General features: G+C 48.4%; 1 protein-coding gene across 10 annotated transcripts in view; it reads left to right on the plus strand.

Moving 5' to 3' along the window:
• WDFY3 (WD repeat and FYVE domain containing 3) overlaps positions 1 to 19,966 on the plus strand; it is a 1,391,721-nt gene that overhangs the window by 331,563 nt on the left and 1,040,192 nt on the right. For all 10 annotated transcript variants that reach the window (XM_085636566.1, XM_085636564.1, XM_085636563.1 and 7 more), the window contains one exon: positions 16,719 to 16,883. In XM_085636566.1, the coding sequence (XP_085492692.1) occupies positions 16,719 to 16,883 (165 nt within the window). The remainder of the gene's footprint in view (positions 1 to 16,718; positions 16,884 to 19,966) is intronic.

Consider the following 19,966-nt stretch of genomic DNA (forward strand, 5'->3'; position numbering starts at 1 on the left):
CCACGCCACTCTACTCCACGCCACTCTACTCCACGCCACTCTACTCCACGCCACTCTACTCCACGCCACTCTACTCCACGCCACTCTACTCCACGCCACTCTACTCCACGCCACTCTACTCCACGCCACTCTACTCCACGCCACTCTACTCCACGCCACTCTACTCCACGCCACTCTACTCCACGCCACTCTACTCCACGCCACTCTACTCCACGCCACTCTACTCCACGCCACTCTACTCCACGCCACTCTACTCCACGCCACTCTACTCCACGCCACTCTACTCCACGCCACTCTACTCCACGCCACTCTACTCCACGCCACTCTACTCCACGCCACTCTACTCCACGCCACTCTACTCCACGCCACTCTACTCCACGCCACTCTACTCCACGCCACTCTACTCCACGCCACTCTACTCCACGCCACTCTACTCCACGCCACTCTACTCCACGCCACTCTACTCCACGCCACTCTACTCCACGCCACTCTACTCCACGCCACTCTACTCCACGCCACTCTACTCTACTCCACGCCACTCTACTCTACTCCACGCCACTCTACTCTACTCCACGCCACTCTACTCTACTCCACGCCACTCTACTCTACTCCACGCCACTCTACTCTACTCCACGCCACTCTACGCCACTCTACTCCACGCCACTCTACTCCACGCCACTCTACTCCACGCCACTCTACTCTACTCTACTCCACGCCACTCTACTCTACTCTACTCCACGCCACTCTACTCTACTCTACTCCACGCCACTCTACTCCACGCCACTCTACTCTACTCCACGCCACTCTACTCTACTCTACTCCACGCCACTCTACTCTACTCTACTCCACGCCACTCTACTCCACGCCACTCTACTCCACGCCACTCTACTCCACGCCACTCTACTCCACGCCACTCTACTCCACGCCACTCTACTCCACGCCACTCTACTCCACGCCACTCTACTCCACGCCACTCTACTCCACGCCACTCTACTCCACGCCACTCTACTCCACGCCACTCTACTCTACTCCACGCCACTCTACTCTACTCCACGCCACTCTACTCTACTCCACGCCACTCTACTCTACTCCACGCCACTCTACTCTACTCCACGCCACTCTACTCTACTCCACGCCACTCTACGCCACTCTACTCCACGCCACTCTACTCCACGCCACTCTACTCCACGCCACTCTACTCTACTCTACTCCACGCCACTCTACTCTACTCTACTCCACGCCACTCTACTCTACTCTACTCCACGCCACTCTACTCCACGCCACTCTACTCTACTCCACGCCACTCTACTCTACTCTACTCCACGCCACTCTACTCTACTCTACTCCACGCCACTCTACTCCACGCCACTCTACTCCACGCCACTCTACTCTACTCTACTCCACGCCACTCTACTCCACGCCACTCTACTCCACGCCACTCTACTCTACTCTACTCCACGCCACTCTACTCCACGCCACTCTACTCCACGCCACTCTACTCCACGCCACTCTACTCCACGCCACTCTACTCTACTCTACTCCACGCCACTCTACTCTACTCTACTCTACTCCACGCCACTCTACTCTACTCTACTCTACTCCACGCCACTCTACTCTACTCTACTCTACTCCACGCCACTCTACTCCACGCCACTCTACTCCACGCCACTCTACTCCACGCCACTTTGTGCCACGCCACATTGCCAATCCACTCCCTGTCACTGCATTCTAAAAAGGTGCTACTCTGTCACTCCACTCTGTTCCACTCCACTGCCTTCGTATGACACTTTACACCACTCTACGCCACTTCACACTATGCCACTCTACTTAAGTATATAGCACTGTACTTTATGCCAATCCACTCCATGCTACTTTATACCACTCTGCTTCATGCCATGTCACTACTCTACACCACGCCACTCTGCTCCACCCACTCTGTGCCACTCTATTTTATCCCACTCAGCTCTATACCAATCTAGTCTACACAGTGCCCTCTATGCCACCCTGCTTAACCTACTCCACTATATACCACAGTAATCTATGCCACTTCTCTCCACACCACTTCACTCTATCTCTAAGCTATGCCACGCCACTCTTACTGTACTCCATGCCACTCTACTCCAGTCTACCCTACTCTGCGCTGCTCTACACCACTCTATGCCATTTTATTCTACGCCTCTCCACACCACTCCATTCCACACAATGCCACTCTACAATATGACACTCTACACCACTTTATGCTGTTATACTTTATACCACTCTACTTCAGTCTACACCACTCCAATTCACTCTACAACAGTGTACTCTCTCCCACTCCACACTACTCTGCCACTTCACTCCATGCCACGCTACCCACTCTGCCATTCTACTCAACCCCACTCTGCCTTTCCACTCTATAATAATCTACTCTGTTCCACTCTATGCCACTCCATTCTGCGTTACTATATGTCACTCCACACAGTGACGCACTGTGGCACTTTACGCCACTCTACTCTGCACCACTCTAACCTAAGACACTCCACTCCTAAGACACTCCACTATAAACCACCCTACTCCATTTCACTTTGTGACTCTATGCCACTCTACTCTACACATTGCCACTCTTCTCTGTGCCTCCCTTCTGTGTGCCACTCTTCTCATCATTCTACTCCACCCACTCTATGCCACTTTACGCCACTCCACTCTATGTAAGTCCACTATACGCCACCCCACTCTGACACGCCCCCACTCTGACACGCCCCCACTCTGACACGCCCCCACTCTGACACGCCCCCACTCTGACACGCCCCCACTCTGACACGCCCCCACTCTGACATGTCACACTATGCCACTCCACGTCTCCATACCGACACTCTGCTTTGAGACACTACTCTGCGCCACCCCACTCTGCACCTCCCTACGCCCCTCTGCTCTGACACACTGCTCCTCCCCACACTGCTCCTCCCCACTCTGCTCCTCCCCACTCTGCTCCTCCCCACTCTGCTCCTCCCCACTCTGCTCCTCCCCACTCTGCTCCTCCCCACTCTGCTCCTCCCCACTCTGCTCCTCCCCACTCTGCTCCTCCCCACTCTGCTCCTCCCCACTCTGCTCCTCCCCACTCTGCTCCTCCCCACTCTGCTCCTCCCCACTCTGCTCCACCCCACTCTGCTCCACCCCACTCTGCTCCACCCCACTCTGCTCCACCCCACTCTGCTCCACCCCACTCTGCTACTCTGCTCCACCTCACTCTGCTTTACGCCCCTTTACTCTGCACCCCTTTACTCAATGCCACTTTACTCTACCCCACTCTACTATGTGCCACTTTACTCTACCCCACTCTATGTGCCACTTCACACAGTGCCACTCTGCGCCACTCCATTTCATGCAGTGCCACTCTGAGCCACCCTATACCACTCTATCCTGTGCCACTTCACTCTATGCTGCTACTCCACACGTCTCTGCGCCACTCTGCACCGCGTTACACCACCCCACACACTCTACTCTGCAGCGCCCTACTCTGCGCCACTCTTTTCTACACCACTCCACTCTTTCCACTTTAGTCTACACAGTGCCTCTATAACACTCTGCTCTATGCCACTCTGCTCTATACCAATCTACTCTGTGCCACTCCACTCCATTCTACGCTACTTAATGCCACTCCACACCACTCTGCACAATGCCACTCCATGGCACTCTACATCACTCTACTCCACTCTTCTGTGTGCCACTCTACCCTACAACATTCCATTCTACGGCGCTCCACTCTATACCACTGTCTCACTCTACTCCACGCCACTCTAGTGATTTTAGAATATTTATATTAAATGTCATGTTTTGAACTTTATTTTTTGACTGGGGGGGTAGGGGTAAGAATTAAGGGGGCCAATAAGTCACCGCACAATAGTCCTTCCCCAACAAATGGTATATCCTAAACGCCTGACTACAAAACTAACAGATGAATACTTAGAGAAACTGGCAGGTTTTCAACAGAAATCAAATATGGAATGTGCTAAGGATCAGAAAGTAGCATGGTTTGTGGAAAAAAGAAAACAGGTTGTACAATGCCTTAGAGTAGAACTAAAAAGCAAGAAAGTTGGTACCACAGACATGCTACCTATACAAGGAAGGCAATTAAGGTGGTTCAATCTAGAGTGCAAGGACAAGAAAAGGTTAATACAGAGAGTAGAGAGATGTCTGAGGATAAGGTAGGGCCAGGGTAGACTGGCCAACCTGATTAAACTGAGAAAAAAATACAAAACGCTAGTCAGGAACAAAAAGAGGATATTTAAAGAAAAATGTTTGGAAAACTTGCTGGAAACAATTGAAGCAAAAAATGTAAAAGGATTTTGGAAGTCGATAGAGGATACCTCGGGTCGGACCCCAGGGACCATGAGCTGCGTAGTGAACGAAGCAGCTTGGGAGGAGTATTTAGGAGAACTAAATGAGGCAAGTGAAGTGCCCACAATAAGCAAAAATAATCTCACTGGAGAGGGGCTGTAGAAGAGCTAAAAACATCCTTTACAGTAGAAAAAGTAAAGGATATAATAGGGAAGTTTAATTTAACTCGTGCAGCAGGGCCCGACAACTTACCTGCTATCATAATTAAATCACAGCTAAACTGGTGGGCTAAATTCCTATCCCATATGTTCTCAGCCATATTAGACTCTGGTCATATCCCCAAATCCTGGAGGGGGGCAGTAATTAGACCAATATATAAGAAAAGTGACAGGAAGGCCCCAGAGAATTACAGATTGATCAATCTGCTGGATATTGGTGAGAAGGTTTTTGCCAAAATAATCCTGTGCAGATTGAAGGATTGGGTGGAGCAGCAGTAGATTGTGCCAACGGAACAAGGAGAATTTAAAGAGGGACACTATACGATTGACCACTGCTTCGCCCTATGGGCGGTGGCGCGGAAGTCTATGGAACAGCAAGGTAGGCTGTATTGCTGCTTTGTAGACGTCCGGGCGGCCTTTGACCTGGTGGATAAGAAATGCTTATGGGAGACCCGGAGAAGGTATGATGTTCCTGAGGATTTCTTAATATTAATACAGGAGCTGCATAGTCCGAATTGGGCCCAGGTTATTAAGGACATGGCTGGGGGTTTGACACCTGAAATTTCGATTAATAATGGCCTAAGACAAGATTGTGTACTGGCCCTGCTACTTTTCGCCCTATTCTTAGCATATCTGCCATCTATTCTGGCGGCAGATAGAAGTGCTAGCCCAAAAGTGAATGGGAAACAATTATCCTGTTTACTGTATGCCGACGATTTAGTAATTTTCGATCAGACAGAGATAGGACTGCAGAGGAAGCTAAACGCATTTAGCATCTATTGTGTGGCAAAACATCTAACAGTAAACATGGATAAAACTAAAATCCTGTGTTTTGGGACGAGAGACCTGAAGTTTAATTGGCATTTGGGACAAACCAAATTAGAGATTGTTAATGAGTACAAATACCTTTTGGATCTGGTTTGACAAGTTTCTAAAGTGGTGCACGCACTTGGAGGCACAGAAAGCAAAAGCCCATACATCTGTGTGTGGGCTGAAAAAATTTCATCGCAGCAATGGTGACATGTCCCATAGACCATTGTTAAAGGCCTACAACGCAATGATACCTCCGCAACTACAGTATGGAGCAGAAATTCTCTGCTTAGGCGGTACAAGCAATTGGGGTTGGGAGGAAGGAAAATGCATAAAATATTTAATGTCATTGCCTAGCTCATATATGATTCAGGCAATTAGATTGGAGTTGGGCATGACCTCATAGAATGTACAGGTGCAAGTGGACCTATTAAGATTTTGGAAACGGTTTGGGACAGGACGAGATACGAAGTGTCACAATGGTGTAAGACTGAGATTCAGCATTGTGAACTCAAATGGGCCAAAGAGGCCAGAAAGAAACTCTACACCATCTGTGAAAATCTAGATATGAAATTTGATCTGCAGACTCTGCATATAGAAGCAACAAAGAGCGCACTCAGACTCTAGGGAAGGAATCGTCTAGGTTGGAAGACATGGAGTACCTGAGAAAGGAAGAATCTGTGGCTTTTCTGAGAAATAGCTGAGTGAAAGACATCTGGTACCTAAATCTAGATATACTACCTAACCAATGACTTGGATTGGAAGTACTAAGGTTTAGAATTGGTATCAATCCTGCTATGTCAAATGGTAAAATAAAAGCAGAACTGATGCGACCTGATGGCAAATGCACATGTAGGTGTGGTATGAAATGCGACACTTTACATTTCCTAATGGACTGCCAAAAATTGTTAGCTCTGCGGAAACAGTTTTTACGCCCTATCTTATTAAAATATGGTACTAGGTTGCGTGCACAAGCAATCAAACTCCTCACTGATATGGCAAATTTTGAAATATCAATAGCCATTGAGAAGTATATGCATACTGTAAAAAGGTTTTTTATGGAATAGAAAATGGTTGGCTGTAAGCTAGGTTGAAGCTATGATGTACAGGGATTTTAGGGAAATTTCATTTATATATCTTTTAAAATATTTTAAAATAGGACTTTTACTATTTTTGGGATTATTTATGCGGATATGTTTGTGTGAATATGACTTATGTATGGAGCACTGTGTAAAAATTAGAGGACATACAAGAAAATCAGGCTTCCATAATGGGGTTGGTTGATATACTTGTAAGGATTTTAGAATATTTATATTAAATGTCATTTTTTTACGTGGTGTAAAGACCAATGGTCTAAATAAATGTAATTTTTTTACTTGACTAGTGTACGCTACTCTATGCCACTTCTTCACACAGTGGCACTCTACTCCGCACAAAGCCACTCTTCTCTACTTCACTCTATGCATTGTCAGTCTACTCCACTCCACCCCACCCCTCTCCACGCCACCGCTATCCACTCTCCTCTGTACAACTCCACTCTACGCCAGTCTATCCCATTCTACTTCACCCCACTCTATGCCACTTTACGCCACTCCAACTTCACTCTGTGCCACTGTACTCTACACTACTCCAGTATATGCCATTCTACGCCATGACACTGTACTCCATACCACTCTGCTCCTCCTCACTCTATGCCACTTCACTCTATTTCACTCTGTCACTCAATGTCACTTCTTCGTCAATCCACGCCACTCCTCTATGCCACACTACTCCATGCTGCTTCACTCGATGTGACTCTACTCTATGCCACCCCACTCCTCACCACCCCACTCCTCACCACCCTACTCCTCGCCACCCTACTCCTCGACACCTCGCCACTCTACACCTCGCCACTCTACACCTCGCCACTCTACACCTCGCCACTCTACACCTCGCCACTCTACACCTCGCCACTCTACACCTCGCCACTCTACACCTCGCCACTCTACACCTCGCCACTCTACACCTCGCCACTCTACACCTCGCCACTCTACACCTCGCCACTCTACACCTCGCCACTCTACACCTCGCCACTCTACACCTCGCCACTCTACACCTCGCCACTCTACACCTCGCCACTCTACACCTCGCCACTCTACACCTCGCCACTCTACACCTCGCCACTCTACACCTCGCCACTCTACACCTCGCCACTCTACACCTCGCCACTCTACACCTCGCCACTCTACACCTCGCCACTCTACACCTCGCCACTCTACACCTCGCCACTCTACACCTCGCCACTCTACACCTCGCCACTCTACACCTCGCCACTCTACACCTCGCCACTCTACACCTCGCCACTCTACACCTCGCCACTCTACACCTCGCCACTCTACACCTCGCCACTCTACACCTCGCCACTCTTCCCCTCGCCCACTGCATTCCACACAGTGACACTCCATATCACTCAATTCCACTCAGTGCCACTCCGGGCCACTCCACTCTACACCACTCAATTCCACACAGTGCCACTCAATGCCATTCCACTCTAAGATGCTCTACTCTATGCCGCTCTACTCTGTACAACTCTACTCAATGCCACTTCACTGTATGCCACTCCACTCTACACCACACTACTCTACACCACTCTACTCCGCGCCACTCTACTTAGCTCCACACCACTGACACAGTGCCAGGTTACGCCACTTCACACAATGCATCTCTGTGGCACTCCATGCCACTCTGCTTTACCCTACGCCACTCTATGCTACTCACACCGCTCCACTCTATACCTCTCTACTCTATGCCACTTCACTCTACGCCACTCCAATTCACTCTAATTTATGCCATTCCACTCTATTCCAGGCCACTATTCCACATAACTCTACACCACTGTGCCACTCCACACCACTCTATGCCACTCCACTTTATACCAATCTACTCTATGCTATGCTACTCTATGTACCACTTTACTTCACTCCACACATTGCCACTCTATGGCCCTCTACACCACTCTACTCTATTCCACTCCATTCCACACAGTGTCACGATATGCCACTCCACTCTGCCACTCTACGCCACTCTACGCCACTCTACTCCACTCTACGCCACTCTACTCCACTCCGCTCCATGACTCCACACCACTCTACTCCATGCCACTCTCCCCCCACAATTCCACAGTACACCACTCCATGTCACTTTACTCCACCCCACTCTGCTACTATATTCCACCACACTATATGCGATTCTACTCCACTCTGTCACTCTCTGCTCTATGCCACTCTACTCCTCTTCATTCTATACTAATCTTCTCTGTGCCACTCCAATCAGCACCACTTTACAACACTCCTCTCTATGCCACACCACATAATGCCACTCTATGGCACTCTACGCCAACTCTACTCTTCTCTATGCCACTCTACTCTTCTCTATGCCACTCTACTCTTCTCTATGCCACTCTACTCTTCTCTATGCCACTCTACTCTTCTCTGCACCACTCTGCCCTGTGGCACGCCACTCTACCCTATACCACTCCACTGTATGCCACTCTGGGGCACTCTACGCCTACTCTACTGTGCGCCACTCCACTCTCCTCTGCACCACTCTACTATACTCTCCTCTACACCACTCTACTCTTTGCCAAGCCTCTAACTTTTGGCCATGCTGAACAGCAGCCACGCAGCTGTACAACATGCCTAAAAGGCATTGGCAAATCCAATACCTCTCACATAGGCGAGACCTACTGGCTTTGCCAATGGGTGTTTTGAAGTGCATCTTTGTAATCTTAACTGAAAACATATAATGAAGTCATTAGTTATATGTTCATACGTGTTACTTACTATTTTTGTACTTGACTGGTTCCTGGATCCCTTGATTTATTCTTTTGTACCACTTTCACCAGGTAGAGGAAAACTGTTAACCAGAAGAGTATTACTATGTTTTTAAGCAGGTTATTAGTATAAAAGGTATATTGCTAATGAGTGCTGACTTTATCGGCCCTTCTTTACAAGAGGTCAAGTCAAATTTACTTTAATTCGAATTTGTTAAAACTCTTCAGGTCACACATTTCTTACAATTGGTGTGACTGTCTTTGCTACATGACTCCAAATATTTTGCCTGCAAGCGATGAACTACTCATACAATTAAAACATACATGTACTGTGCAATGTGTTTTTTTGCATTGAAAAATACATTTTTATTTTTAAAACTGAAGGCGATTACTAAGAAGGCCGTCCTGTTTCTGAATGGATAGGGACTTTTATAGAAAGACAGCGGAGTAGTGAAACTATTTTTATATTGTGTTGGTGTAAAAAAAAAAAAGAGTCCCGAAAAAATGCTATTTCTAGCAATTGTTTTGTTAAACGGACATTAGCGCATTTATTACTACAATGCAAAGGTTACAGTCCGTATTACCATATTACAGTGCCATTGAAATGAAAAATTCATTTTAATGAATTTTTCACAGGCTTCATGTTACAGTGACTTAAAACAGACCTGCTTAAATAGCAATGACTCTTCAATAGAATAACTTTGATGGAGAAGAGTGACATCATTACCTGCTAAGTCCATCCCCACATTCAGCAACTGTAATAAACAGTGTGTTACCCTCTGTCCAAAGGGACCCCCTCTGCTTAGAAGATTTTATTTGAAATGTTGATTTTGCTAAGGGAACTTTGAGATTGGGTTTGTGGCCCCCAGCGCAGCCTCTGAAGTCAGAGGACCCAGGTCAAAGGCACACAAACCTATGGCAAGGTGTGTTGGACTCTTGATGGCTCCCCTGTGCTGTTCGTAGACCCTGTAGCGGGTCTGCAAACCCCAAGGAGGTCTGAGAAGGGTCAACGAGTCTGTGAGGGTTTGTAAACCCAATGGCAGAGTTTATAAAATACTAAAACATTCAAAAATAAAAGTTGTGGCCCTCATACACAGTAGAGGTGGCCCTTTGCTGCAGGTTGGATGCAGGGCCTGGCACAGGTCTGGCCCTGTGGCTAAACCCTAATGCACATGGCCGAAGATCAGGCTCTCCTGCCAGCTCCTGTTGTGCACTCAATGCACAGTGGGGTTGGCCACCTGTGGCGGGCTGAGCCTACTGCCTAGCTGCAGGCCAGGCCCTTAGGCCAAAGTCATGCACTGAAGGTCCTGGAATACTTTCATAGATTTTTGATATAGTATATGCTCAAAAAACCCCAAACCATTAGCCTGCAAAGATTTGTAAACTGTTTGCCAACCTTCCATGCACCCGCATTTCAATAGATGACTGGATCCGAGGGAGCTTTTACTCCCGTTGCCCATTGCTTCTGTGTGAACCCAAAGCTGGGTTCACAGACCCAAGCTCTCCGATTTGCTGGCCGCAACTTAAAAAAAAAATACAAATGTTTTGGACATGGTGAGTTTGTGCCCTAAGGTGGGAAGGGGAGCTGTGGTGTTGCAGTCTAGTGTTGTACATGTGACGTCAGGCACCCACGTAACCCCGTGGTGCCTGACGGGATTGCGCGCTGCGTCGCGCCAGTGCGAACCTGTACACAGCGGAGAATAGACGCACTTACCTCTCTACAATAAATAAGCTTCACAAATCATCACGGTGTCAGCGCTTATGTCAAAGGGGCATAGACACTATAAACTGGCGACGAGTGGACTCGAACCCGCCGTTCCAGCCGCCACCAGATCCTCGTTTTCCGGCCCGCATCTCCCGGATTACCGCGCACTGTCGGCGTGGCCTTCATGAGAGGGGGAGTGACGGCCAGCATCGGCCACGCGGCGTCTACAGACACGCCTTGATCTCCGCATGCAGCTCCACGGCCTTCAAGAGCGCGGTAAGACGCCGGCGCTCAGCTAATGAATGCAAGTGACACGCCAGGGTGTCAGGCACGTGCTAGTAAAGCTGGGAAAAGCCCACGAGGCGGCGCCTGCACCCTTCTGCAAAACATTGCCCAGCAGCTCACCTCTCCAGCAAGTACAGCCTGCAACTCGGGGTATTTTCTGGCACGAGCGGATCCCTTTAGCCCCAGTTCCTCTGCATGCCTGATACCATAAGCGGGGCCACAACACGAAGAACTCTATCACAGCGCCCCAGCCAGCGGCAAAGTACCGTACAGACCAAGGCCCCAGCACGCTGGCCATCGTGCCGTGGAGCTTGCCATCCTGTCGGCAAAGTAGCCGATGTCCGCGCCCAGGGAGTTCACTGTCTGACAGGAGCGCCTAACCCATCGCAATGTGTGCCCAGACTTTCTCCGTCACAAATCCGGTGCCCTTTCGCCCGAAACCTGGGGAACTGGCAATGAAGTGGGCCGACTGGAAGGGGTACTTTCTAAATTACTTGTCGGCGTTGGAGGATGAAGGGGAAGAAGAGTTCTCCAGCAAACGCAGGAAGAAAATTCTACTGCACAACCCAGGACCCGAAGGGTTGCACGTTTATGAAAACATGGGAAAGAAACAGAGAACCACGACTGAGGTAGATGTGTTCCACCACGTGTTGGATGACTTAGACAACCACTATCAGCCAGTCATCTGTACGGCCATTAATAGGTACACTTTCTTCCAGAGGAAACAAAATGAGACTGAAACGGTGGACGATTATGTGGCTGCACACGACAAGCACCAACTTTCAAGAAAAGTTGTGGGTGAGTGGCGAAGCACCCCTCCATGAGATCATAGCCATTGTCAAAAAGGCTGAACTCTCCAAACGGTGTGCGGCTGCGGCCAAAAAGGAGGCAGAGACGAAACCTGCTATCTGCAAAGTCAGCGATGCCACTGGAACAAGGGACAAGCCCCCCGCTCCCACAACATACCGCCAGACCAGGCGACCCACTCGGGCTCCGGCGGCGCAAGCCCCACCCACACCGGACAAGAAGGGGTCCTGCTACAGATGTGGCAGCTCCACCCACATGGCCAACGACAAACGATGCCCTGCATATCGAGTCAAGTGCTCTTTCTGCGGTATAGTGGGACATTTTGGCAAAGCCTGCCAGAGGAGACCCAGCAACACATCAGTGAAGTGTGTCATGTATGACTCAGAACCTGATGTGGGAGAAGGGGAGAGGGATGACGACTGCATACTATGCGTGGATGACCAGGTTTGGGGCATTGATTGCAACTCCAGGAAGAAACCCTCGTGCATAGTGACCATTGGGGGTGTCCAGGTTTCAATGGTGGCGGACTCAGGTTCCCCATTTACCATTATACAAAAGGCGGTCTGGGACTCAGACTTTGCCAACACCATAGGGCACCAGCTACACCCCACAGATATATACCCTGTCACCTACACTGGTGAGAAGATCCCCATGGTAGGGTTCAGACCCCTCACTTTTGAGTTCAAAGGCAGGGTTGCCACAGGAAAACTATGTCGCAGAAAAGGGTCCCTCACTCTTGGCTTGGGCTGACCAAGGTGCGCTAGGCATACATTTCAATCCCAGTGGCGACATCCAAGTCCTCATGACAGATGACACGCACACCCTAGCAGAAGACACCTTGAGAAAAGACTTTCCCAGCGTCTTTGGAGGCACCATAGGCCAACTATCCCAGTTTATGCACAAGATAGTACTGAAGGAAGGTGCCGTACCCGTCAGCCACAAAGTGCACAACATCCCATTCAACTGCCGAGACGCGGTACAAAAAGAATTGCAACGCCTTGAAGAGAGCGGCGTAATTGAGCCCATAGAGAGCGCCGAATGGTTGGCGCCACTGGCCGTGGCGCCGAAACCCAACGGGAAGGTGCGCCTATACATTGACCTTTTGAGAATTAAACAAAAATATCCTAGTAGACAAATTCCCGTTACCAGGCATTAGCGACCTCCTGGCCCAGACCAAGGACATAAAATGGTTCTCGACTATTGATCTCATGGCGGCATACCACCAGATTCTACTCCACCCATCCAGTAGGAAACTGACCTCCTTCATTACACCCTTTGGCTGCTACAGATTCCGTCGCCTGCCCTTTGGTCTGGTATCAGCGGCATCGGTGTTACAAAAACTCATGCATAAGCTCTTCAAGGCCAGCAAAAACGTCCTATACTTCCAAGACGACATACTAATCATGGGGCAGACCAGAGAAGAACACAATACCACTCTCCGAGATGTTACGCTCCCTGTCAGCCAGCGGGCTCACGGCTGAACTCGACAAATGGAAGTTTGGACGGCGCTCAGTGACATACCTAGGACACGAAATAGGAGCAACGGGGATATTTCCCAAACGAGCTAATGTAGCGGTGATCAAAGCTGCACCCCAGCCCCGGACCAAAGAAGACGTCCAATCATTCCTCGGACTGGCAGAGTTTTACAGCAAATTCGTCCGCAACTTTGCCACGAAAACCCATTTCATGCGACAACTATTGAAAGACAAAGCCAGCTTCTGTTGGACACCCGACTCCAACGGGAGTTCGAAGCCATCAAACAGGACATCTGCGAGGCGATACCTCTCCAGGGCTTCGACTGTCGAGCCCCCAGCATCCTGACCACGGACGCGAGCGACAAGGGGTTGGGAGCTGTCTTGACGTAACGATCAACTAACGGCACAGAAACCACGATAGGCTTTGCCTCCCGCTCGCTCGAGCCCAATGATGAAAAATTCAGCGTGATCGAAAAGGAGATGCTAGCTGTCACCTGGGCCATGAGCAAATTTCGACAATACCTATGGGGCTCCCGCTTTAGCCTTCGCACGGACCACAAACCACTGATAAAGGTCTTAACATCCAGCGGTCACCCCGCGCATCGCCAAAATGTCCCTCAAACTCCTTGACTTTGTGTACGATGTGGAATACCTACCGGGCCAAAAGAACAAGGTAGCGGATTTTCTCAGTCGCTCAGCCGCTATGGAGGTTGCACCTGTGCACAGTGAGTGGGATGACTACCAAGTCACATTCACGGAGGATCATGAGAGCAGCATCAGTGCACAAGAATGGATATCTGCTTATTACACCGATCGCACATTGTCAAAAGTCAAAACCTTTGTCACAACAGGGTGGCCGGAGAAGAGGCATGTATCAGAAGACACAATGAAGTATTGGGAGGTACGGGACGACTTATCCCTCAGTGATGACACTGTCTTCCTACTCCGAGGGGACAAGGTAGTACCCCCTGAGACACTACGAGACTGAGTCCTCCACATTGTCCATGAAGGCCACTTGGGGATCGTAAAGTCCCAAAGAAGGATAAAGCTGCCGTATTGGTGGCCAGTCATTGACTCCTCCGTGGGAAAATTTGTGTGAGCTTGCCAGCACTGATCCAATGCAGACAAATCCCTTACCCTACTACAACCCCCGATGGGGGAATTCACCACTCCTGCCAACCCTTGGGAAGAGCTTTCAGTGGACATCTTGGGCCCCGTCCGTGACGCCTGGGGTGAGCCCAAATATGTCATTGTCCTCGTGGACAGGTACTCCAAATGGCCCGAAGTGGAGATCTGCGAGAAGGCAGACACCAACAGAATCATCGCCTTTCTTACGAACGCTTTCTTGTGGGAAGGCATCCCAAGGGTCATCACCTGTGACAATGGACCCTAGTTTATCTCGGACAAATGGAAGGCCTTCACGCAGAGGAACGGGATCAAAATGCAGCACACCCCAGTGTATCATCCAGCGGGCAACGGTCTTGCCGAACGCTTCAACCGTGTCATCATGGGCTCAGTCCAAGCCGCAATCAACGCAGGAAAGAATTGGGAGACAGAACTCAAAAGCACGATATGGGCATACAGGATAACGCCCACATTAGTTACAGCCCATTCAAGATCCTAGAGGGAAAGGAACCCTTCACCAAGGACGTGCTTGGATGAACATGAAACTCCAAAGCAAGTGGTCTCCGGCGGTTGTCAGAAGCAACATAGCCAAAGCGCAGAAAATCTCCAAAGAACATTATGACCGGCGACACGGAGTACGAGAAGTCTGGTTGGCAGTAGGAGACTGGGTCAGGGTGAAGCTTGGCCATCTCTGCAAGAAAGGGACAACAAGTACAGCAAACCACTACAAGTCAAGGAACTCTACTCACGTTCCGCCCTCCTGAGTGATGGAAAGATTTGGTCACACAGCCGCATGGCAAAGTGCAATAAGGTCCTCCGGTGTGCCAAGGATAGCACTGCTGAAGACGCCGGTTATGACGGGGAGGAAGACGAAGTGGTCGATATCTGCCCGTCAGAGAACCACAACCGACCCGGCACAAGGGGAGGGACAGGTGGTCACCCTGAGCCAAGTACCAGCACAGATCCCACTCAGCACACAACACCCCAGCAAACCAATGATGCAAGCAATTCAAACACGGAACTGAGAGCAGAGAGTACACACAACAAGAATCAAGCAGGAAGCACCACACTTACCACATTTCAAAGGGCTGAGACACAAAAGGGGCAGGCCTCCGGCACTCGCACCCTCACAGGAAGGTTAGTGGTACGTCCCAACAAATACAGCGAATTCGAAATGTAACCCCGCCCCAGTACACACCTATCCTATCCTCATATACCCCCCCTTCCCCCCCCAAGACTATAACAAAAATGTTGACAGTTATGTTACTCTCATGTTGTTATAAAAGGGGGAGATATGTGGTGTTGCAGTGAAGTGTTGTACATGTGACGTCAAGGCACCCACGTGACCCCGTGGTGCCTGACGGGATTGCGTGCTGCGTCGCACCATTGTAAACCTGTACACAGCGGAGAATAGACACACTTACCCCTCTACAATAAATGAGCTTCACAAATCACCACAGTGTCAGCGCTTATGTCATAGGGGCATAGACACTATAGGAACATCTTCTGTTGCTATCAATAACCTAATATAGCAAGTCGTCAGTGATGTCATATCTTAAGTCATAAGCAGTGCATGGCAGCTTCTCAAGTTATGATTAGTTTCCTTTACCGCAATTAGCGAATTGTAATGCTTTTTAGATGATTTTGTTTCGTAACCTTAGGCTCACTTTGTGACTTTTTCAGTGAATTTCTGAGTTTAAAAAAAAAATAATTTATATTTTATAAATATTCTAACATAATTAAACTTTAACTGTAGTTTTTTCATTAGATATCTGAAAATGTAATTTATAATCTATTGTTGTGTGTGGAATGTATTATGTTTACATTGTTTTTCCGTCGTCAGTCCGTATGTCATGTCTTGCTAAATGTAGTCTACTGAAGTCAAGAGAAATCCTATCTGAATACTGCATTGTTGTTGTGGCCGCCTAGAACACTGACTATTCAAGCCCAGCTGTATGCTTTCTCTCGTGCATTGTGCTGCCTGAAAACCACAAAATGTTTAAACAGGCATACAGTGCAGTCATTGACTGTTATTTCTCAGCTCAAATGTACAGCTTCCACAAACATCCAACTTCAGTATAACACTGTTTTATGTTGTCCCTTTAGTTTTAGTTTTGCCCCATTCCTGCTGGACTTTTTGGTAACTGTTTTTCTTTGTTTTGCAGAAAACTGTGGACTGCATGACCACGATGTCACTCCCCTCTACGCTTGTTAAGTGTCTGTACCTGTTTTTCGACCTTCCACATGTGCCTGAGGTAGTGGTTGCAGGGACACAAAACCAACTGCCACCCGAAGACCGCCATGCGCTCCTTCAGAAAGTCTTTGTGCAGGTGGGGTCAGCTAATGGGAGGAAAATAATCAACTGTTGACTCTTGCAGGTGCCATTGTGGGCCTTTACTTGCTTGCCTCTGGTTTATTTTAAAAAGGGAAGTCACTTGCATATCAGAGCCATTGCAAATCCAGAATCCAAAGTGCCTACGTTTTCCATTCTTGTGTAAATCCAGACAGTGACAAAAAAGAAGGCAATCTTAAAGCAAACAGGATTAACGGCGGACTCCAATGACTGCACCTCCTTACTGAGTTCCCAATGTATATGGAATAGTATTAGATGATGGTGTGCATACTAACACCCCTGCATCCGCCGTTGATGGATGCTAACTGCCAAGCAGGTCAATGAGAATTCGAAAGGGGTTTTGGGGTGGTGCACCACCAAATAGGTTTGTCAGTAAATTACACCAAGTGGTCTGTGGTTGGTATATAAACAAAGTCTTTATTTTAATTCAGTTGTTGAAACAAAGCCTCAGCCAACGCGTTTCGTTCAAAAATGAACTTCGTCAGGGCATGAGTAACAATGCAAGTGCAATCCAATAGCGCCGGGGTTCGTGTAAACCAGAAGTAGTCTCTCGATAGGTTACGAGATGTGCTGGGTGAACAGTCCTTTTCAGTCATCCAGTACCACCATGATAAGGGCACTGTGCACGTATCTGTGACAAGACGGTAGTCCGCGTCCTCCGGAGGACGCGGACTACCAACCACAGACCACTTGGTGTAATTTACTGACAAACCTATTTGGTGGTGCACCACCCCAAAACCCCTTTCGAACAAAAAAGAAGGCAGTTTGCCAGGGTGAAAGGCAATTAGGTTATTTTGGGGTTGTAATGGTTTCCAAAACTCTTGTGTATACTCTACAGGGAAGTACAATTCCTCCTTCCATGATAATAACTGAACAAGGAGTCACATGTCGCAGTGCTTGTCGAGGCCTTGTGTCTTCTAATGTTTTTTTTTTTTTTAAATGATCTGTATTCAGGTTTAGCAGAATACAAGATGGAATTATAGTATTCAATTGTTTACATTTCAGCATCACAATGTAGTCCTCAATGCAGTCAGATCAACAAATCCCTGACAAACCCCACTACCCCCGTGCTCTCGTATCCCTTAAAATGTATCCAGGGGTATTCTCATTCGGACTGGGTGTAAAGCAATGTCAGGGATGCCTGGAACCATTCTTTGTTCCATAACTCTCCCCCTTGTCATGAGGGCATCAAGACTTCCACAGACATCACTCTATTGGCTCCTCCAGGAGACCCACGTTCAGGAGATCCTTTAAGTCTAATAGCATGGCTGCCCATGGCTTCAGGTCATCTTCCAGTTTATCATCCCTGCTGATATATTTCATACGTATTTCTTAAGTGGTCGCCCATGCAACATCTCTAAGCCAGTCTCAGTGCCTCCGAGGATCTGAGCCCAAGCCTTTTGTTTTACAGCGTTTTGCTAACAATAGGCTGAGTACACTAAGCTTCTTACTAAGTTTTTTATGTGTGGGGGAGGGGGATCAGCCCCAAAAATACCTGTTTCATTGTATATCCTACCTAGTAGCCCTTTTAATTTGTATCAGCACCGTGTGCCATTAGAGTGTCTGAACTATACAGGATTGACCATGTGGATAAAGTCCGTCTTCAATGCCCCCACATTGTGGGCATCTAGCACTGCGGGTCTGATATATGGTGTGTATAGTCTTTTTTGGGGGGGGGGGGGGTTGTTGCACGTAGGTATATTGCAATAATTTAAATCTGACATTGGAACTAACCGCCTTCACTCCCTCATGTGCCTGTATTTATTCCTTCGTTGTCATGGGTTCTCCAGAACACCCTCCCATTTATTCTGGATTTGGAGTGTTTCAGTTGGGATGTCCGCTCTCTGGCCTTATATATTTTAGAAATCAATCTTCGTCCCCCTGCCATGTTTAGCAGTGTCACCAGGGTATCATAGTGCTGTGGTGCGCCCAGAGAAGTCAACCAAAGGTCCTGAGCCTTAGCTGAGCTCTTTGCATATTGCAAATATTGTCCCTCCTAATGTAAAGGACCTTGTAGCGTCCTCTTGTGTAATAATTCATCCCGCAGGGTATAGGTCTGCTAGAGTGTTACAGCCCCCGTCTCTCCATTTTTGCCCTGACATGGATTCTGCTATTTTTAAAAAGGGATGAAGGGACCACAGATGCTGAGAAATTCATGAGAATGTTTTAACATCGCCATTTCTAGGTCGAGCCTAGCGGTGCAGTGCGCATGCGCTCCTCGCTCCTTGAGGCATGCAGTAATAGAGTATGGTGTGTAAGCCTCGCCTTTTCTCTGCCCATATTTTTCATTGGCTGGTGTCTTTGTCCATGGTAAATGCTGGCTTCTGATTTATAATAAGGCTTGTTAGTCCCTCCTTGTTACCACCTTGTCGCCATTTGGTACCTCCCATGAGGACTGGATCTTTTACTTGTGGCGTTACACGGTCTCCTTCATTAGTTGGTAAGCACAATTTGTTTTCAGTTGGCTTTGGCAATGGCGGCCGCGTGTTTATTTTTGCATCGCGCTTTTACTTTAACAAAAACTGCCGGCCAACCCTATGAGTGCTGTTTGGGGCGGCAGCTATTGTTAAAGTGAAAGCACAATGCAAATATAAACAAGCTGCTGCCTTTGCGCAATAGCGACAGCTTGTTTTTATTATTATTTTGTTTCTGAATGGCTTGTGGAGGGTTATGAGAAAGGGGAGTGTAAAGATTCTTACACCCGGTTGGTGGAATATTGACCCCTTCGTTAGGGATTGCTTTGCGTCCCTTTGTCATTGTCAATGATAAGGTGTGCGAAAATCATTGGGAGAGGGGCTCTGAGTGCGGAAGCAACCTGTAGTTATGGATTTGGGAAGTGGCGAGAAGGGCAGACTCGCAGGGCAGAAGAGTGCTGCGTTAGGCTCTTCACGCAGAACTCTTCAACCAGTCACTACTCATGGGAATGTTTCTCAGATGCTGTAAGAGAGCTGCTGTTTCTTCCACACCCGCCATTAATTCAATTTCTCCTTAGCAATAATTCATTGATTCCTTCTCATTAGTGCACAATCTCCCTTTAATCTGTGCTTCTCAAATACCTAA

This window comes from Triturus cristatus, chromosome 2_1 (assembly GCF_964204655.1).
Source record: "Triturus cristatus chromosome 2_1, aTriCri1.1, whole genome shotgun sequence".
NCBI lineage: Eukaryota > Metazoa > Chordata > Amphibia > Caudata > Salamandridae > Triturus > Triturus cristatus.